Source organism: Filicampus tigris, chromosome 1 (assembly GCF_054856515.1).
Source record: "Filicampus tigris isolate MCC_2025a chromosome 1, RoL_Ftig_1.0, whole genome shotgun sequence".
NCBI lineage: Eukaryota > Metazoa > Chordata > Actinopteri > Syngnathiformes > Syngnathidae > Filicampus > Filicampus tigris.
Genome location: NC_141217.1, coordinates 20833013 through 20855297, shown reverse-complemented (window position 1 = coordinate 20855297; position 22285 = coordinate 20833013). Strand labels below are relative to the sequence as shown.

At 40.8% G+C, this 22285-nt stretch overlaps 1 protein-coding gene and 1 long non-coding RNA gene across 5 annotated transcripts; one reads left to right on the top strand and one right to left on the bottom strand.

Annotated features, from left to right (window-relative positions):
- The first annotated feature begins 1891 nt into the window (after nt 1-1891).
- Nucleotides 1892-4635, top strand: LOC147153215 (uncharacterized). The gene is made up of 3 exons (XR_015086183.1): nt 1892-2022; nt 3010-3225; nt 4499-4635. It is a non-coding gene; the product is annotated as an uncharacterized LOC147153215 (long non-coding RNA).
- A 10117-nt stretch (nt 4636-14752) lies between these two features.
- zfp64 (zinc finger protein 64 homolog (mouse)) lies at nt 14753-20745 on the bottom strand. 4 transcript variants are annotated; one of them, XM_086025823.1, is made up of 8 exons: nt 20511-20745; nt 20379-20398; nt 20237-20300; nt 19712-19846; nt 19124-19186; nt 18774-19025; nt 16530-17700; nt 15981-16373 (listed from the first exon to the last, which is right to left on the bottom strand). In XM_086025823.1, the coding sequence occupies exons 1-8, from the start codon at nt 20533-20535 to the stop codon at nt 16367-16369; spliced, it is 1737 nt and encodes a 578-aa protein (XP_085881949.1). In that variant the 5' UTR covers nt 20536-20745; the 3' UTR covers nt 15981-16366. The 4 variants fall into 4 exon arrangements, 3 of the variants coding, with proteins under 3 accessions (XP_085881949.1, XP_085881935.1, XP_085881937.1); XR_015086182.1 differs by adding an exon at nt 14753-15738 and having other exon boundaries at nt 16282-17700; nt 20237-20398; XM_086025809.1 differs by having other exon boundaries at nt 20237-20398.
- Nucleotides 20746-22285: the final 1540 nt, after the last annotated feature.

Here is a 22285-nt window from a genome sequence, read left to right as displayed (position 1 = left end):
TATTTATGTTTGCTTAAGTGTCCATGCCTGAATAGCCGCAATCTTAAACGTTGCATCATGTCAAGCTAACGTTAGCAAGTTACTGTAATATCCCGAGTTCAAGAACAGGCTAACAAATTTGTGAATTTTAACGAGGCAGAATGGGTTTCTGAGTTCTGTGTTTTAGTCTGACGGACTGCTATCTTTGAACAAATTTTGTATTCCGATTTTACCATTCTCACCACAAGATGTGTTGAGCGTTAAACTCAAATTAAATTCAATATTGGTTGACCTTTTTCTTTATTTCAGGGTTAAGGATGACATTCTCTAGCAACGAGAGGGGATACTTTGTATAATACAATATGAACACAAGAATAGCAGATTAAGATATTAGTGAATCTTTGTAAAATTGGTTATAAAATCCATATCCGTTTGAATATGTTCTGGAATTTGGATAAATAAATATGACATTTTTTAAACATAAACCCGGTTTGATTTTGGTGTCTTAGGGCATGTCCTGGTGACACAGATATTCATATTTCTGTCTATTTCTTTGGAACACACTATGGTTTTCAATTTCCATAATATCCAACGTAAAGAGTTTTTTGCTGAACTACTATCAAAGATGCACTTTAGCATGTGCACATGCAGTTGGTTTACGGTAGGTATGGCACTGAGAGGAGATTGGGATATTTACATGTGTACATCCTGCCAATATTCATATAAAAAGTCCCGTTTTGGTGACTCGTATGCCAAAAAGAATGCAAGTTCTCTAATGACTTATAATCAGCATGTCTATAAAGGGTGAAAACAAACAGTTGTGCCTGGGGGGGAATGCATGAGGGAGGAGCTTCATCTTAGCACACTGTTATTAATCTCAGCTAATTGCGGCCTCTTCTATTCAGACGTCCTGCAGCTGTACTTATGGTCGCTAAGCCTGCGTTTATGCTGCCAGGAACTTCACCCCACTCATCACAAAAGCCTTTTGGTTCCCACCAAGTATGAATGTGATCTATCTATCTGCAATACGCAATAACCTCTGTGGATCTTTTTTGGGTTAGCACCTGCTCTGCCTGGCAGGAAGTGAGGAGAAGGTCGACGTTTGCATTCTGTGAGCTGAGCTGAGCTGAGCTGAGCTGAGCAGGGCAGTGATGGTATCCTCTTTGGAAGAAGGAATGCATCACGGTGGAATAATTGGTCTCTCACTCCTCTCCGAGCACTTAGTTAAAAGGGATTCAGATGCTTTGGGATCACTCTGAGCAAGCACCCCTCCTCCCATGGGGCAGGAGAACATGAGAATTGGGGGATGGGGGTTTGTTTGACTTGGGAGGGCTGAATTTGGAAGTTGCTGGAAGCATTTACATACAGAGGTCAGACTGCACGTGCTTATCTATTTCATTCAAACATATTATTTCACTTATTTTGAAGCAATAAACACCACAAAAAACATCTGGAACTCCCACTAAATCACTTTAGAGCCATTGCATTTCGCATACCTAACTAAAAACTGGAAATGTAGGAAAAAGTGCACGCCAAACACTAGTACAATATAAACCACACGTTTTAAACAAAATTCTTCAAATGTACATATGACATGAAAAAGTGAGAATGAAATGTATTCTAAGGGGTAGAAATGAGTATAATAAATTGGAAAATATGATATTATTTATAACACCATAATCAAACTATCATCTTCGATACAAATTCTATTATTTTTTTTGGACCTGTGACATCCATTTCTACGTTACTTTGACTCTTTCATTATTTTTTCCATGGAGTGTTATGTAATGCGCAAAATGCAGACTGGGGTCCCAAACCATCAGGCTGTCGAATGGCACCGGGCCACACATGGAGGCTGAACAAACTTCTCTCCCCCACCCTACCCTTTTTTTTGTGGGAGCAGTGTGGCAGACAACGCTTGAGAAACTCTACTTCCCGGACGGACCATCGCTGCAACTCGTGGCCGCCCGGGCCAGGGGCGTACCCCGGTGGCTGACTGCGGAAGGGCCATCAATGAGTCAGCGTGCTCCATGAATAAAGGGGGTACATATACACTCTCATTTTTCTGGACAAAATGTAGCGGCGATCACCAAAAAGACAAAAAAACAGTTAGATTAATCAATAGATGATCAAAATGTGCACTGCTGTGCTGTTGTGATAATGATCTATCCTTTTGAATGTTTGCAGCCACGCCCATGCCAGCGGGGTAATTTAAACAATTTTAAGCACAGCAGAGGAGGATGAAGAGGAGAATGAGGGGACGGGAGTGGGGGCGCAGGGGGTGACGTGGCTTTGGGAGGGGGGTTGGTTATTATATCAAAACAAGCATCAGTGCAACAGCTCTGCACACTAGTGGGGGATTAGTGCCCCTTTAGGAGACGCACTAGGATGAGTCAGCACTCTCACATGCTAGTGCGAGCAGGACAAAAGCTAACAAACATAATGCTAGTGAGATTGTGAGAGGGGAAAAAGTCACCGCTGTAAATTTGCCACCATTAATAAAACGGTTGTCTTTTTTAGGTCTCTTTGCATTTTTGAGGACCTTCTAGTTTTTTGGAGGACAATTTTTAGCAGCATGCCAAGATTCACACTTAGAACCACACAATTGTTAGGCAAACATTCTACCACAAGGTCAACGTGCTGCCCAAGCTCAGCTTAGTGTGCGTCCAATGATTAACTTTGGCCGATTTGCTTTTTTTTCCTGTGACGCAGCAAAATAATTCCACAGTAGCCATGACGAGTGGCAAAAAGGAAGAGAAGCCACCAGGGGTCATATTTGCATGGTATCTGGGGTTTGCTATGTATTAGCGGTGTTATAAATCTATATTTGTTTCCGCCTCCATTTCTACTCAGCCACAACCACTTTCAGCATGGAAATTTTGGTACAAGAAAACAAAAACAAAAAACATCCACCCTTGTGTTGTGTTCTGCTACAAAATTCATCTGACATCCCAGACAGACCCATCCCTTTTCCTAAAAGTGGGAAATCTACTGGAAATGACACTAAAAGCAACTTCCTGTCTTTTACAGCCAAGTCACAGCCCGATGAAATGAGGTGACTCACAACCTCCAAGATGCCCACAATGCGTTGAGTCACACCTCCTTATATCCAGAATGTGGTCGGCTGCTGCGGACCAAATCGAATCATCCCGAGCAGACGTGTCGACAGTGAACGTCTCATCCCGGCTCTTAGGGTCGCGCTCTTATCTCCGAGGCCAGACCAGACTTATCTTCCCGGGAGGAACTGTAAGTGAGCAGAAACAATCGGCCTGATTGAGAACATTCCCTTAAAGGAGTCAGGTTACTCGGGGCTCAATTAATAGAAGAAATCTGTCCGCAATGTGGTCATTGTCACTTAAGGAATAGTGCATCAAATACATAAACTAATGAATTATCTGGAGTGGCGATGTGACAACAGGAAGTGGCCCCAGGCAGTGTGTTGTGGGTCAAATCCTGACAAGAGCGGAGGTCAGATGATCCATTTTTTTTTTCTCCAGGAATAATCACACTTAACCCCGCAGCTTCAACCTCCCAAAAAGAAAATCACTCATTTCCATTTGAAGCCTCCCACCAATAAATGAATGTACATCCATACACACATCACCTCCCCCACAAGGATGCAATTAGCCTAACAAAGACGATGCTAATCCAGCGGCCGGTATGAGCGCACGGGTGGGATGCATGTATAATGAAGGCTTCTCACATTCTCACTGCCCAAACAGAACATTCATAAACGTCACACCTATGAAAGACGGCTTCCTGCGCCTATAGACCCCGCCTGCCACCCCCACCACGCAACCGCTGGCCTGTGTGAAAATATGATTAGGAGCCATTCATCAAGTTTGCAAACTGATGCAATCTGAGGCCCGTTATCAGACCACCAGCAGATTCATAGCTGGGGGTGGGATCACAAATGCTAATAAAAGAGATGTCTGCAACACATTCCAGGCAGGCTTGAAAAACAAGAACCACCCACTCACCCCCGTCCTGACCCCCCAGCTCCAATCTGGACTTAATGATCACACAAGTATTAGGGGAGGCACAATGTATTACAGGAGCAAAAGTATCAAAATGATGTATTTTTCCTCAGAGTACAAATGGATTGTCGGAGCCGACCACAGTGTATCCCATCAAGCCGTATTGCCATATTGTATATGGACATGTACGTTGAAACTCCTGTTATGTTGTGGCTCAAACAATCAGGCTTAAAAGGTTAAAAATCAAGGAAAAAAGATTTTATGGAAAAAAGACTGGCAGCTTTGTTTTGAATCTTTTCCTTATCCATTAACCAATCCATTAAAAATAAATAAATAAATAAAATATGTAAACCCTCATAAAAAAATTAATTGGGCATCAATACTACATGGCTCCTTGAGGTGGCGCTACTCAAATGGAAAAAAAAAGGAAACTTTAATGGCTGACAGAGAATGCAAGTATTGTAAGTAATCGTAATAAATAATCGAATTTCTTTTTGCTTTGCACCAGACCATCCATTTTCTATTGTGCCTCTCCTTATTAGGGTTGCAGGTGAGCTGGAGCCTGTCCCAGATGACTTTGGGTGAGAGGCGGGGTACACCCTGGACTGGTCACCTGCCAATCGCATGACACATTTAAATTGACATTCACACTCACATTCACACATATGGACATTTTAGCGTCTTCAAAATCAACATGAATTTTTCGGAATGTGGGAAGAAACTGGAGTAAAACCCATGCTCATATTAAAAAAGTACGCTGCATTACCCAATTATTCCTTTTTTTTTTCATTTTCTATTGTAAAAATCTGTTTTCCATCTTCACACCATGCTGATTCGTCACACTATCGCCTTCCATGGAACAAAATATCATGACAAACAAAGACTATTTAACTTCTAAAAAACAGCAATTGGATCTCGTCTGACCAGAAAGCGCCCCTCATTTTGGGAAGTGTGTTTGACCAAGGTGTGGATTCATGTCAGAAACTTTCCACTAAACTGGAAGTTTCGGGTGTCGCTGTCTGTCTGTCCGACCGACGGACTGACTGTGTTGGAGTCTCACGGAATTCATCAGCCATTGTTTTCCAAGTGCAGGCATTTTATGATGTCACTGCAAACATAAGCTTTGTCCTCCGATGAAGGATCAGCCTGCGTTTGTGCCCTGCCGGGGTCAAACAAACAGCAAATATGACTCGGCTCAATGGAGGGGGTTGGGTGGACGTGGGGCCAGAATGCAGGCATTTGTGGAATAAAAGTCTGGCCCGCACAAGGGCTGGTAAGGAATATGGATGTCGTGGCTTTAGCTTGGCCTTGAAATCATGCAGGTTGGTCAGCAACACAGAGAGAAGATTATACATTTAGCCACTGTTGGTGTGCCTAATACTGCTGGAACTCTCTTGTAGGATTGGTTCACATATGGATTGTGGGGCAATGTGAAAAAGTGACCTTTAAATCATTATATAAAATCAGTGAGTTTTTTATTTTTTTTGCTTTGTATTGCAAGACACAATTTGGGGTGCGGTGGGCTTCCGCAAATGCCACATTCACAAATGTTTCTGTAAGGAAGCTGTTCAGAATTTTTCCAAATCATTTTGTCACAAGTCGACTAAATTAGATATAACACTGTCCCCACAGAGAGTTTCTTCGCCCATAACTTGGTAGCAAGGCTGGGCGAAGATCCGCCATTTTCAAGCAAATCAAGGATGACATTGAAGCCAGATGAAGTCAAAGTATAATGCCTTCATGAGTGAAAATGCAATTGATTTTTCATGGGCATTCAGTTTTTTTTTTTTTGCACTATTAGTGGCCCTCCAGCCCCGGTCGTCATGGTAACAAAACAAATACTCGCCATTGGCAACTAGAGCAATGTTGACTAAACTTAATGTTGAATCTTTAGCATAGTCCCAAAATCATGTTGATGTTTTGTTACTTTGTCCTAAGGAGAACAATGTATTTGTTGCAACCGTTTTTTCCGACCTATAAGCCGCTCCTTTTTCCTTAGGTTTCGAACCATGTGGCTTATATAAAGGTACGGCTATTCTTTTGATTTTTCTTCCAATGCACAGAAGAATACGCTAATTTTTCTTGAGCAGATAGAACACGGACGACAAATTACAAACAGTTAATTATTTTCAAACCCTCGCCACTTCATCATGCAACCCACACGAAGTACTTCGTATGATGCAAGTTTTAAGTTGAAGGCCATCGATCTTGCTATCCAGGAAGGAAACCGCGCGGCTGTACGCAAGCTTAACACCGACGATTCTATGGTGAGACGTTGGAGGCGGCAGCGGAAAGTGAAATGAAGATAAGTACTGGTTATTTTCTCGTTCTCTTCCGTTTTACTCAGCAAAGTTGCTGCTGTGTTAAAGGTACTGTTGGGAAAGAATCGGTTCAGGTACATACATGTACATTTACAGTTCAAAATCGTTCTGTAAATGCAGTAAAAACATTTTTCAACCATCTTATAACTCGGTGTGGCTTATATATCGTTTTTTCATTTTTTTTTTTTTTTTTAAATAGAGTGGATGCGGCTTATATAAAGGGGCGCCTTATAGTCCATAAAATACAGTACTCTATAACAAATAATGAGACGCCACGTTTGGAGCTTTCTGACAAGAATTAGAAGAGACAAAAAAATCTTATCTCTACCCCTCAACCACCACCTCATTGCTGCCCCATTCCTGAAAAAGAGCCTATCAAAATGAAAACAATGATGTTTCCTAGGTCTGACATGGCATGTTCACGAATAACCAAGCATGGCAACAGGCTGAAACCCCAAGAGGTTATCTAAAGTACCAGAAAGTTCTGATTATGAGCCCAGCTTTATCCCTTCAAGCTTAAACAAACCGGCGGCTTAGGTGCCCGAATCCAGGGGTGTCACATCCTCATCTATTATCAGCTTTTCTAAAACTCATCAAACTGTCACTTTAGCATAAACATGGCAATAACAAATACGGTGGATTTTAAAAGTCTACACGCATCAATTCTAATGTCATGTTTTGTGATATATAAGAGACCAAGATAAATAATTTCAAAACCTTTTTGAACATTGTGACGTATAACTTGACAACAAATCTTTTCAAAAGGGGAAATAGAAGTAAACAACTAAGACAATGTAGTTACACACCATCTTATAACTGGGATGTGCCTTAACCAATCAGACATTCAGACACCATTTAAAATGCCTCTGATTAACTAAAAAAAAAAAAAAATTGTACTAGTATGCTTTTTCTGGCTTTATTTGTTTTTGCTTTCTAGAAGAAGCCCTCAAGATTTTGTCCTAACACTGACTGCTGTGGAACCCCAATTGCAGCTGAAGAAAAGAGGCCCCAAAGCATGATGGTGCCAACCAGACTTCACCGTAGCCATGGTGTTCTTTTGGTTACTAGCAGTCCTGTGTTTGCGGCAAACATACCGTTTGTAATTATGTTCAACCATAACACATTCTCCCACGTGTTTTGGAAGAGTCCATTCATCTTTAATGTCATCCCTGTACTGCTCAGTCACAAGAGGGCCAATTTGTATAGTGGGGATTATGATACGACGTGATGTATAAAAATTGATGTATTAAATTCCTCATTTTGTTCTGTAGCATCCATCATTTTTCAACATTCACATGCAACTTCTAATGGAAGTGCCATTTCTAATTGGTATTGTCAAACGTCATAAGCAATAAGACTATGTTAATAGCAAAAGAATGGATACGACAGCTGCTGTGTGATTGAAGCACTTTGAAAACAGGCAAGGTAAATAAATGGCAGCTAGAGCGCATACTCATCACACAAACACCACACACACACACGCGCGCACACACATACACACAATGGCTTGCACATGTAAAGATCAGATTTCCATCATGTTTGTTTTCCTAGGATAAGGCATGTGTGAACAAAGACAATATTTTTACTTGCTAATAGCCATCTGTTGAAACCAGAGGAATTCCTAGCATTGTTTTAAAAAAAGAAGGCTTTTTGTTGGTCATGAAATAGGTCTAACACAAATAACACTGACATACAGTACACTAATTTAAAGCAATCGTACCCGTTAAATGCAGCATACAATCTTCAGCTCAGATCAGCGAGAACCAAAGGATTACCTCTGTAAATTACCTTCTTCTTTGGCACCCCTATTGAAAAAAAGAGACAGAAGAAGATTGTGAGAAGAAACTACACACAGTCAAACTACACTGTGTTCCTGTTTGAATGTTTTAATTTGAAAAGTGGTCGTACTCTTGTATGACAATTACGAAAAATTCATCTATCTATCTATCTATCTATCTATCTATCTATCTATCTATCTATCTATCTATCTATCTATCTATCTATCTATCTATCTATCTATCTATCTATCTATCTATCTATCTATCCATCCATCCATCCATCCATCCATCCATCCATCCATCCATCCATCCATCCATCCATCCATCCATCCATCCATCCACCCATCTTTTTCAAAGAGGAGAGCTCAAGGAAAGGCGGGGGGTTGTTGGAGAGGATTGGGGGCTGGGGGTCAATTGTCCTGCAAATTTGGTCACAGGAAACACAAAGCAACATGCTGACATGCGACAACGACACAACTAGGTAACACCTGATGCCGCACCACTCCACTTGTGTCCCCCCCATCAAAATGAAATAAAAGTGCTTTCCCAAACTTAACATCATCAGTTAGGGAAGCACAAAAGCTGATCTATTTGTACCGAATGTGACAAAATGGTGGCAGCCTGTGCGTGTCATCATGGAGTGCGCTGGTCTGCGCACACACCAGATACTGTAGCATTCCTTTGTCCATTAAAGGACTTTTATGGGCTTTTCTGCTCTCACCACAGCACTGCCTATTGGCTCAACATTACACTTATTTTTCTGCCCACCCCCCAGGACTTTTCCAACTGCTGTTTTTAGTCTTAAAGCAGCAACAATAACAAGACAGCGTGTCAGGATAATGCTTCCTGACAAGCTGGGTGAGATAAAAAAAGACAAAAGACAACACCTTAAAAAAAGGCTTTACCAAATTTTTTCAGCTCAAGACCCCAAATTAGAACTGTGGTTCCTTCCTAGAAGTCAAATAGACCATGTGTGGTAGCCCAAAAATCTCAGATCATCTTGTAGTCTAATAACATAGCCAAATCTCGCTAAAATGATCTCAAATTTTAAAGAGATTAAAAGAAATAAGGTAAATGTTAAGCTTAAATTGAAGTCCAGTGTTCTTCTTTTTTCAGGGTTTAGAATGAAAATTCACTAGCAACCAAAACACATTTTTCCTGTTAAAATATGCTCAAACACAATCAAACAAGAGTGCATTTTTGGAGGAAATGAAGTGGAAAGCAGATTTGGACATTTAAGAGGTTCAAAGAGAAAGGCAAAAATGAACATGTGTGTCGTGTCACACCCGGCGCACATATTTGTGGAGCTTTGTGAAATCACATGTACACATCGTAAAAGTCGCACTACAATGCGGGCTACCAAGTGATGGCAAGGAGGGAAAATGAGATGACAACAAAAAGTGAACAAAATGTGGTAGGTAATTCAAAGACGGCTATGTTTTGTGAAAAGATTCACCTCGCGGGTACACCTCAATCTACATGTCGGCGTGACAGTAAATTTGTGGACATCATTTATTGACTTTAAGTTTGACTATGGCAGTACGGCAGTGTGGAAGTATGGTGAGCATGTCTGCCTCACAGTTCTCAGGTTCGGGGCTTGAATCTTGGCTAAGGCCTTCATGTGTCTCACGGTGCTTGTGTGACTTTTTTTTCCAGGTAGTCGAGATTTCAGCTCTTACATTGCAAAAGCATGCATGTTACGTTAACTGAAATGAAACTAAATTCTCTGTTTGGCTAGCAACCGGTCCAGTGTACCCCTCCTCTTGCCCAAAGTTATTTGAGAAAGGCTCCTGGCCCCGAACACACAGACACTTAATTAGGACAGCCGCTACAAGAAATGGATAGATGGACAGAGGTTGACTTCTTTTTCCACCACCATAATTAGTTTTAGTTAAGAATGTTAAAAGAGTGATGCGTGACGTTCCCTCACTGTGAGAAATATTTCATCTCATATTTTTTACATCAAAGGGCAGCTGTTTTATTTTTTATTTTTTTAACTTCCACCATACAGAAGTTACTTCTTTTTCCATTTGTCTGTCAATTCCAACAATTAAAAAAAATGAGATGCAGGAGGCGTATTTCTAATGCAAATCACTTTGGCATTAATGCCTTTGTCATTGAAGTTGAGATTGAGTGCTTTATTGTTTTCAGGTTTTAATATTAACTCCCCCTTTCAGTTTCCTGGCAGCAAATAGTGAAAGCCAGGACCTGTGATTAACTTCTTTTTACACTTTTATACCAGTTCCAAACATTAACATCTTATGAAAAAACTTTGCTTGCAGAGTTGATTAAATGTTTGATGGTGGTGGCAACTTAACCCTGGAATAGTTGAATCCTATGGAGGCGGTTCCTCTGTATTCGCTGCAAACAAACTAACAAACAAAATGACAGCCGTTGACCCATCTTGTGCCTTTTATGTTTTTATCTTGAAGATAAAGATACAAAATAACATTATACAACTTTGGAGGTGTTTGCAAAAACACCATAGAGAGTGGAGTTGGGAAAACCTTAACGCAAAACGGCCACATTTGATTTTTAAAACTAACAGACGCGCCAGGTCTTTAACAGATGAGGTACATAAATTACATAGATGAAATAAACAAGTTATCATATACAATTAGTTCTGACTAATATTTATTTATTTAAATTATATTAATCATTTTTATTTAGATCATACGAAATGAAGAAATACATTTTAATGAAACATTTTTTTTGGGGGGGGGGGGAATGCAACATATTAGGACTATCAAAGTTAAAGAATTAATTTTGGAGATTAATTTAAATTATTTAAAGCGTTACAAAACAGTTTTATTTACCTCCTGTGGCAGCCCAGTTGCATTTTACAGAAGAATTTGTATTCAAGGATCAAAGAAAGCTATTACAACATTATTTGAATTAAAATACATTTTTCTATTTGGTGATTTTAATTAAACGATTTTCCTCAAGTAAATAGCTGTTACAAATTGTAAAAAAGAAAAAAAAAAAAAATTGCTTGACAGTACTACAACAAATATGACATGAGCCTCAAAAATGCATGCCGTATTGAATAACAGAGCAGGATATCTGTGGCCAGTGGGCCAAACCTTGCCAACCTCTGATTAAAGAGTCACAGTCATCAATATGTCAACAATCAGTTAATTTCATTAGTGGCTGGATGGCGCATTGTGCGAATACAAAGCAAAGGTCATAATGGTGGAGTTAAAAGTTGACACATGCAAACACACATCATCATTCATTCAGTATGAAGACATGTTGACATTTTGGTCTTTGTGTGCTTGTGGTTGCACTTTATGTCCAGGAGGAATGCATCTCGCAAAACTTACGATTTCTTTAAGCAGCTGGTGAGTGGAAATGGCTTTTTTTGTGTGTGTGTGTGTGGGGGGGGGTGGTGGCATTTATGACCCCACTCAAACACAGGAAGGAAGGAAGACGCGCCAAAACATTATCAAACTGCTGCAAACTTCAAGTGGAACACGCACGCGCACACACCCACACACACACACACAGACACAGACACTAAAGCCAATTAAGATTCATCTGGAATAGACTGTCACAATTAAATGAAACACTTTAAATAAATAAATCTAAATTATATATATATATATATATATATATATATATATATATATATATATATATATATATATATATATATATATATATATATATATATATATATATATATTCAAATAATGTTGTAATAGCTTTCTTTGATCCAGTACACGTTATTTGTTGTACTACTTCACCATTCACATTCTTTAGTCAGTCTTAAAAATTGAGAATGATGACCTGTGTGAGCAGAACCCAAGTATGAAATAGAGATGTTAATGGTTGGATCACTGGATACATGTTTCTTTTTAACGCTCAAGTTTAACAACATTTTACAATCTAATAAATAGTCTTGTTAGTCAGGTCAAAACAAGAGCCCTACTGGTTTGAAGGAAAAAACTAACCATTACAAGCTGGCAGAAGCATCTGAGGACAAAGTCATAAATACGCTAAAGCAGGGCTCACCAAACTTTTGTAAACTGAGAGCAACTTTTGGGATATTCATTCATGTGCCGGGCGACCGGATTCATGCACATTAGCTGCTATTAACACTGCATGACTTTCATCTATGCCAAAGACACTGATTACATGGTCATGAGTTTTCTCATATTAATATGCAACATTTTATTTCTATAAATCCCTGCAAGTATTCTACAGCGTTTCTTGGAAATGACAATGTCCCATCACTGGTGAGCTACTTTCAGAAGAGAGCCGCAGACAACTCATGTGGTCCTTTGGGGCAACCTGGTAGCTGCGGGGACCATGTTGGTGACCCTTTCGCTAAAGCATAACATATGCTTCTTGTCACGACTCTATTGGTTATTATGCATTCATTTTGTACAACACGTGCCCTCACTGGGGTTGCAGGTGAGCTCCAGTTTATCCCAGCTGAACTTGGTGAGAGTCAGGTTTAGAGCATGGGTGGGCAAACGTTTGATTTTTGTAACAGACAAATGGGCCAGGTCCTTCATACTGTAGATGTGATATAAAAAGGTATATATATTCAAATGTACTGTAATTTGGAATAATAAACCAATTTGTCATTCAAGCGTCAGTCAACCCAAAATGTTCTTTCTAGGCCCACTAGTCAAAACATGGCATTCTGATTAATATTGCGTTTGTGGAATAAGAGTTAAGCAGTAAAATCCAATGTTTTTTGTCCATCTCAGGGGGCGGCCATTTTGCCACTTGCTGTAACTGAAAATGACATCACAACTACTAAGGGCTCAGGTAATGAGCTATCAGCTTCAGAAAACAGGTGAGTCATGATTGGTCATTACCTATGCACTGAGACACTGTGATGTCACTTTCAGTTGACAGAAGTGACAAAATGGCCGCCCCCGTGATGGCTGGAAATGGGTGTGACTAGTGAAGGTGCATAGAACATATTGTATTGCAAAGACTTTTGGGGGATTGACTTCCTCTTTAAAATGCACAACATAATTAAAACAGGGGTGTCCAAAGTACGGCTCTGAGGTTATTTTTCAGCGCCCTGGAGCATACTAAAAATAACATTTGGAACAACCCGCAAACTAGTTTAAAAAAAAATTAAAAAGTGAATGTAGGCAGAGTGAGAAGGGAGTGTGTGATTAAAAAAAATGGTGGCACTACTACAAATAAATGATTGGGGGTATGTAGATATTTCTAAATATCCAACAAATAAACTATTTACAACTATAATGACACATTTACTCTTCAAAACACCGTGGTGAATAAAGATGCAAGAATACTTTCTTCCACTTCTCTGACAATGTCCTATGTATGAATATATCTCATTCATGATCCTCAAGTAACTCTTTTAAAAATGGTCAGCTTACAACAGTTTGCAATTGTTTTAGTTCTGAATGTGGAGATGAGCTTCGGCTGCTATTCAGTGCAGGGGTAGATCTAGTCTAGTCAGATCCAGGGGCGTTGGACACACCAAAATCTTCAAAAAAAAATCCTTAACTATTTGCCTTATCACATTTAATAGAAAGCTGTTATATAGCAGTTTTTCACACTAAAAATCTAAACAATATATTATTTACTTGATTGATTTTAGTGTGTTTAATGCAGAACCTCAATTGAAAAAAGTTCAGACACCCCTGCCTCAAACATACACAGAAATGTTCTTATTATCAATTTTACTTTATTTACACCAAATCAACTAACCAGTTATAAAACTTGCACATGCACCTCCACACAGAATAGCCCAAGAAGAGTCTCAAACCCAGACCTCAGAAATCTGAGGCAGACTGGCAAAACACTGTGGCACTGGTTATTATATTTTCAAAAACTGTTGTCATCATAAAACCTTTAACTGTAAAGACATGGTTTTAACACTATAGCATTCATAATTATGATACAGGTGGAACTTGGTTTCTCTTCATATTCCTTTGTTTTGAGTCACAGGCTCCTGATGCCCACTCTGCAACTTCCACCAGAACTACATGATTTAGACTAAAAGGTATTTAAAAAAAAATAATCAATGGTCAAGTGTTCAAGTGCAACATTCACATTAAAAAAAAAAACTAAGTGCTGGATTCAACTAAGGAACAAGAGGCCAGATGATGGAGGCTTGAAGAAGGACAGCACTTTATTGAAAAATCAATCAGTGGAGAGAAACATGGCTTTTAAGAAAGTCAGACCTTGGTGTGCATTTTTAGCTTTTCTACTTGCAAGATGTACGATGAATAGGACCTGGGTAGAATCATCTGAAGGTTAAAAAAGAAAATCGATATTGACATCGTGTAATCCTGTCTACCTGCTGCCTTCTTGTGGAGAATTTGGGGAACTGCAGTCCAGCTGCTTCAGTCACCCTATAAACTCAAGGGGCGGACGATCGGGGTCAACACAAAATACTTGGGGGCATTTGTGGGTGAATTTTATTTATTCATTTGCTCTTTTTCATAACAGGTTCTCACGCGTTATATTCGTTTTTCGAATTGCATTGTAGGCCGGATTAAATATTCATTCAGTCATGTCTGGAAAACATTGCACATTTTTTGACATCCCTGATATCTATCTTAAAGTCCATGTTCTAGTACACTAATTGAACGACTGTCTAACCAGTTATGTCAAGTGGTTGAACAAAATGTATCTGGAATCAGATACATTTTGTTCAACCACTTGACAAAATAAAATTGAGTAAATTCAAAACACCATTTTTTCAGTGTCTAAATATCTACTAATATACATCTAGCGCTTCACTAATGGCACTAACATTGCACACCGCGTTCCATATTATAATGCAAATGATGTTTTTCCCTGGTTTCTATCAATAGTCAATGCAAACAGCACTCAATATAATTTTCAAGTCATCAGCTTTTAGTGAATACCGGTAAGTAGAATGCTTTCAAACAAACTTCGCAAAGACAACGGTATTTAAAAAATAAATAAATCACAATGTCGTTTTTGTTCAAATGCACTGTTCAAAATAATTATGCACAGCAGTGTTTCGAGACATTTTATGGGCTGTAAATGAAAATAGTAATTTTTCTGAATTTGCAGAATTACATTAGGTGGTTGTACTTGCTGAGATCAAAAGCATCTTAACAGGTCAAGTAAGTTCCACTTTAACACACGAATCTATTAAACCTGTGAGTTTTTAGACAGCTTCTGCTTGAATTTCTTTCCATGATGTCAGAATAGTCTCCCAGGATTGCATTTGGGATGAAGATGGTTCATTGCCATGCATAAAGATGGCATTGTTTCGCAAAGTGCTGTTCTTTTGGACCATCAAAGAAAGTAGTCAATCAGAAACTCCACATCGGAGGTTATTTTCACACCTTCAGGGACCCGAAAGGGGCCAAGCAGTTCCCTCCCCAGGATTCTGTCTCAAAACATGACTCCACTACCCCCCTGCTGATGGTGCAACCTTGCTGGGACATGGTACTCATCCACCAAACATACACTATTCCATCCATCTTGACCCTCCAGGGTTGCTCGGCACTCATCGGTGAACAATCTTATGCTGCAAGCAATACCTCTGCCTCATTGGCTGCTCTGGGCATAAAAGGGGAGGAACTCATGGTGTAGCCACATCCTCCCCTGACCTCAACTCAACCTTGTTCAGAACCTTTGGAGCATCCTCAAGCAAAGATCTATGAGGGTGGGAGGCAGTTCACATCCAAACAGAGAGCCTGTTCTGATATGCTGCAAATAAATTCAAGCAGAGAGTAAAATTCACAAGTTCAATGGAGGCAAGACTTGCGAAGACGCTGTCAAATAAGAGGCCCGATGTTCAGATGGAACTTGGCCTGTTCAGATGTTTTTGATTGAAATCACTTTTGATTTAAGCCTCCCAATGCTGCAAATTCAACAAATGACAACCTATACAATGTCTTGAAACACTGCTGTGAAAAAAAAATTTGGGACAGGGTTTTTATTTTTGAAAATAAATAAATAAATAAATAAAATACTGTTATCATTGGGAGGTTTGTTTGAAAAACATTCAAATGAATCCCAAACAAGTGATGTCTTGAAACTTATGCTGCATGCCAATTGCATAAACTGTAAAAATCGGAGAAAATCAATTTGCAAATCAATTTGGAACGCGGTGCCAAGATGAACAGAACATCCTACTAATGTGCGGAAATACGAATTGTCCGAGTGAGAACAAACAGCATGCTAGGAAACGGACCTTCAGATGGATATCAAGGCTATCGGATAAATGCTCAAATGGCTTTCTATACTTACAAAGTTGCATGTTCCCCACGTCTGCTTATGAGAGTACATGAGTCCAAGTCCTATTATTACAGCACCACATCATCAATTAGATATTCTAAATCCTAAGAAGAAAAAAAAAGACCATTGTAAATACAGCATCATTGCAAGCACATGACTAAAGTGAACACCAGACCCCAAAAGAGTTTATTCCAGGGAAAGTAGCTTATGTTGCAGTAAATGTCCATTTAAAAAGTTCTGCTCGGATCGGAGCTGCTCACATGCTAAGGCACTGCCCTTGACCTTCCCCCGGACCTGCCGTCGATTCTGTGGCTGGTCCGGTCGGACTCTTCGGGGTCACCGTGGCCGCATTCCCTTCCGTTACCACGGTCACCTCTGTGCCACCCTCTTGGACCAAAGCGCTTAAGTCCTCCAGTTCGGTGCAGGTGGTGATGAAAGTTTGAGGGACAATGCTGGAGTCCTGAGCGCCCATTGCTGAGTGGACCAGCGTTTGGTGCAGAGGGCTGTTGGTGTCGTCGGCGGAGAGGAGCGATGTCAAGAGGACCGTCTGGGGTACAAAGGTGGGCTCCGTGCTTTGGGACACCCCGGGTGGCTGCACAGGTGCCAGGAGGTTGACCTGCTGTATCATGGAGTTCACCACCATGTCCTGGTGTTCTGGACTCAACAGAACCATCTTGTTGGGACTCTCCGCAGAAGACACGATAATTTTCAGCTGGGTGCTGTTGTAAGGGGCCAACGAGTCCACCTGAACCGGGCCTTCCAGCTGAGTGTTGTCGCGCGGTGACATCACATGGGCAAGCGGAGCGCTCACTTGCACCTGCAGCGGATTCTGGGTCTCTCGGTGCTGCTTCCTGTGACTCCTCAGCGAGTCTTCCCTCACAAATGAAGCGCTACACGAATCGCAGCTGAAGGCTCGAGTGGCGTCCAGCTTGGCTCGGTATCGGGAGCTGACGGGTTTGGGCGGGTCCTCGCCCGCCCTTTTCCCGCCACCCTTTTCGGGTGTGTCCGAGTGGAACCTCTTCTTGTGGATGACCAGGTTGCTGCGCTGCTTGGAGGCATAGTTGCACGAGTCGCACTTAAAGGGACGCTCCTCGGAATGGATCCTCTCGTGGACTTTGAGTGCCCCGCGACTGGCGCAGGAGTACGTGCACTTTGGGCACTGAATGGGCTGAACGGGCCGGTGCTGGCGCGAGTGCTGCCGCAGCGCCATCTTGTTGGCGCACGTGAACTCGCAATGGGCACAGTGGAAGGCGTTCTCTGTGCCGTGTTTGATCTGAACGTGAGACTTGAGGTTACCTTTCATGGCGCAGCGGTACTCGCACAGGTCACACTTGTAAGGTTTCTCTCCCGAGTGGACCCGAATGTGTCTCTTTAAGTCGGAGTTGATTTTAAACTTGGCGTCACACTGCTGGCATTGGAAGGGTGCATCTCCTTGGGGAACACAAGACACAAAAGGGCGCTCTCACAACTGCGGTGGTCCTTCAACGGTCCGAATCGATATTCTGTTTTCTTCAACAAACCATGCTTGTGACATCCCTCTCTTATCTTATTGGTCACAAAAATGTCAACAGGAAGACGGCATGGTGCACAGACTAGTGCAGTGATTCCAACCACTGTGCGGCCAGGAGGTCATCAGGTGTGCCGACAATGACCAAATTTCACTTAACTGATCTGATAAATGTTTATTTTCTATTAAATTCTCTTGTGCTGTTGCATACAACAAAATTATAACTTAGTGCTCAAGTTAATGGGCACAGATTTGACATTGAGTAATTTCTCAGTAAATTAAGACAAGATCGTCATTGCACACACACAGACACTCAAAGCAGCATTAGGTTGAGTCACACACATGAACACATGTATTATCGGGCCACTGGCGAGTCCGTCTTTTGCAACTATAATGATGAGGGGCGGAGCATTTCTATTTACAACTAGAATGTCTTCTTTTAGTGAGATGTCATCTTCCTGCAGCACTTCATTTGATTAACCTTCACATCGATTTAACAAACACTGTATAGTACTATAATGTGTGTTCAATGATGCCCACTCGGCATCCATTGCAGCCTGATCATCCTGGAAGGGGGATTGCCCCATCTGTGGTCCCTTCTCAAGGTTTCTCACTTTTCCCCAGATGGGGTTTTTGGAGTTTTTCCTTGCCCTCCTGGGGGTTAAGATCAGTAGATGTCGTGTATATGATCGGGTGCATATGTCAAGCCCTTTGAGACTTCCCTGCGATTAAGGGCTATATAAATAAATTTGACTTGACTTTTTGACTTGAGACCAGAGCTGTAGTTTAGAAAAAGCAGTGCCCAAAAAGGCAATAAAATGATTTTGACTCATGGAGGCAGCAGTGAATATACTACACGGCGCATGTGAAGCACGGATACGTCAGAGAAGATGAAAACCCCTCGATAACAATCGTAACATCAACTTCCCCGCGGCGGGGACACATGCAGATTCCACTCTTAGGACCAAATGTATGGTTGGGATGGGCGTCGACCTACCGGTGTGCGAGCGCAGGTGCACGGTGAGCTGGCTTGAGTTGCGGCTGGCGTAGGGACAGATCTGGCACTTGAAGGGCCGCTCGTCGTAGTGGATTCGCAAGTGCTTCTTCAGGCTGCTGCTGTCGGCCGCCGCATATGGGCACAGTTTGCACTTGTGAGGCTTCTCGCCCGTGTGCGAGCGGCTGTGCATGTTGAGCTTGTCCCGCCGGCTAAAGCGTTTGTGGCACAGCTCGCACTCGAACGGCTTCTCACCTGAAGGTGCAGAGAGCGAAAGGATAGTTAGAGTAACATGTACACCCAAGCGTTCCGCTAGCTTTTTAATGGAGTCTGAATGGGAGGCAGAAACGTACCAGTGTGAGTTTTAAGGTGTCGCTCCATGTCTTTTTGGCCATACTGTGTCTTGAAGGTGCAACCTGAAGCAAAGAAAACACAATATGGGACACAAAACGCAAAAATATGTTTTTCGAGGGAATTTTGTGATTAGTAAAACTTGATGCATCATCATTGCATACGCATACATAAACAGTGCAGAATAAGAACGTTACGAATCGCCGCCGTCGGGGTGAAACCTCAAATGTGAATATTTCACATTTTTTCCAAATCAATACTATTGGTCAATCAGACGTGTGTGCGTTATTAAAAAACTCAACGAATTACCAAGACTGACCTGTGAGAGGCAGCATGGTGCTACAGGACACCCAGACTGCCAGAAAATATAACATAGCAGTAGAAGTCTAAGTCAAGTCGAGTCACTTAGATACCAAGTCCCACGTCAAGTCATCCCCGTGTTTTTGGCAAGCAAGTTGCAAGTCCTAAAAATAGCAACACGACTCTGGCTCGAGTCAAGTTATATGACTCGAGTCCCCCATCTCTATAAAATAGCAATATTTTTTTTGTGACATTTGTGTTTTGTTCTGCTGGAATAAGACGCGACTAACCTGAGAAACAACAGCTGTACCTCTTGGACGTTAGTGCACCTTTTAGCTTTTTGGTCTTCTGCGGTTTGGTCAGGATCTTCTTAACCCCTCTGAGGACACACGTCTGGAAGGTCTCCTCTAAAACCACCTCAATGCCTGAGTGGGGGAAAAGGAGACATAATGGAAAACATGAAGGAGACCGTGGGAAGATGAAGAGATGGATACAAAGTAAACAATACAAAAGGAGAAAGCCAAGGCCAATTGTCAAGGTGACATGACTTGACTCGAGTTAGTTCTTGCTAAAAATTGCAGAGGCTAAGCTTGAGAAGCTCCAGGGAGGATGCTTTTTCTAAATTTCATATGGAGTGGGACTTTGGTGGACATCTTGGATGCAAGATGCATTTTTGTGGAATGTGTTGGGTCACAGGGATAAGTATGTTTTTGTTCCCCAATGAAAGAGTTAATAATTTGAAGATAGGCACCAGGACGAAAAACGTGAAGGCAGAAAAAAACAGAGAGAAAGCTATAGAGCCAAAAAGACGTTACCTGGAAGAGACGAAGCTGCTGCAGCCGTGGCTGAAGTGTCACGCGTGGGTATTGAACATCCACTCTGCTTGTGGGCCAGAAACACTTCAAAATTGTTATACTGTTGCTTGCAGAATCCACAGATGTGGATGTCCGGGCTCACCTCCACCACCACAGAATGTCCTTTAAAGAGGGCGCGCTGATTTAGACATAAACTTATCAAACATGTACATGCTAAGTGAACAAGTAAAACGAAATCAGAGAAAGTTGACTGTGTTTACTTCATGTTTCCTACCTTCTGCGTCCGCGTATGTTGCCATTGTCGAGTTTATTTTTGCGACACATCAAGTCATCTTTTGGCTCCTCTCACGGGAAAACACGCTTGTTACAGCTTGACTTACAGCGCGGTCACAACAACGACTTATTTCGTCATGATGCTAAAACGAGATCGCATTACAGTATGGGATGGAATAAACACGAATACCGAACAGAAGAAAAACCTTCGGCTCTGTTGTATTTTACGACATGCTGCGCGGGGTTTACGGCTTTCTGAGACGCGCATGCGTAAAAAAGCTGGGGTAGCCTGAGACAGTGACGTCATGCGCAAGATAGGTTATTTAAGGTAGGCTATTTTAATATGCATTTTCCCCACTTTTTGAGGATAATTTCAATTTTACTTGAATGTACAAATCATAAGGCAATATGAAAACCTACCCTTACACCACACTGAGCCCAATAAACGTTCTTTGCATGCTAATATAAAATGATCAGTGACTGAATTGCATACTGACTGTTTATGAATACTTTATTGACATTTGACAATATATATTTTATAACAAGCAATTTAAATATCAAACAATACTGTCACACATTACATGAGAGCTGTAACAGACACGATAAAAAAAAGGACAGAATTAATACAAATTAATTTGCAAAATAAAAAGGAATGACTCGAATGCATATTTATTTACATTTAAATAATAATGAATACATACGTTAACAAACAAACAAACAAATGAACAAACAGGCAAACAAATGAACAAACAATATAAAATATTATGGAGATCATCCATCCATCCATTATCTATACCGCTTCTCCTCACAAGGGTCGCGGGCGTGCTGGAGCCTATCCCAGCTGTCTTCGGGCAGTAGGCGGGGGACACCCTGAATTAGTTGCCAGCCAATCGCAGGTTATGGAGATCAACCGTTTCAAAATTATTCATACATATCATATTCCTTCTATTTGTAATCAAGGCCAGATATTTATGAACTGTGTGATGCTCAAAGAAGTGGGTGAATATTTTTTGTGTGTGAGTAAAGAATGGCCCAAATAAAATTCAATAATTCACTGCTCAAGGTGCCTTGAACTAAGCGCTGCCTCAGAGGGGATCGGGCCTTTTCTGTTGCTGGTCCTTCCCTCTGGAATGACCTTTCATTAAATGTTAGGCAAGCAAGCTCTCTGTCCATTTTCAAAACCCGTTTGAAGACACATTTCTATTCTTTGGCTTTTGATTCAACGTGTGACCGACAGTTTTCTGCTGTTTTTCGGTGTCTATGGTGTATAGTATTTTGTGTACATTTTTTGCTTTCGCTTGTTATATTATTGCTATTTTGTTGTTGTATGTAAAGTGCTCTGTTACAGCACCCCATATGACATAAGAACAATGAAATATAAAATAATTGATATGAAAAATACAATTATAAAATATCTTTTCTTTGAAAAATATATATAGTCAAGAAAAAAGTTTGTATACATATTTCAAAATAACATTGGAACACACAACACAAAATGAAGAAAAACATACTACAATGAGGAGCAGGGTAGATGCAAAAAAGTAGTCTAATACTATTCAAATATACTATACCATAATGAATGAAAAATATAACAAAAATACAAAATACAATACTGATAAAAAAAATACACCACCCATACACACACATTACTGGCATTAAAACAATTTAATTCCTTTTTTACATGTCGTCCTCTGAATTTCCGAGCTGCTCCTTATCATTTGCTATGGTTCGCACATAGCTGTTAGATAGATCAGTGTTTTTCAAACTTTTTTGAGT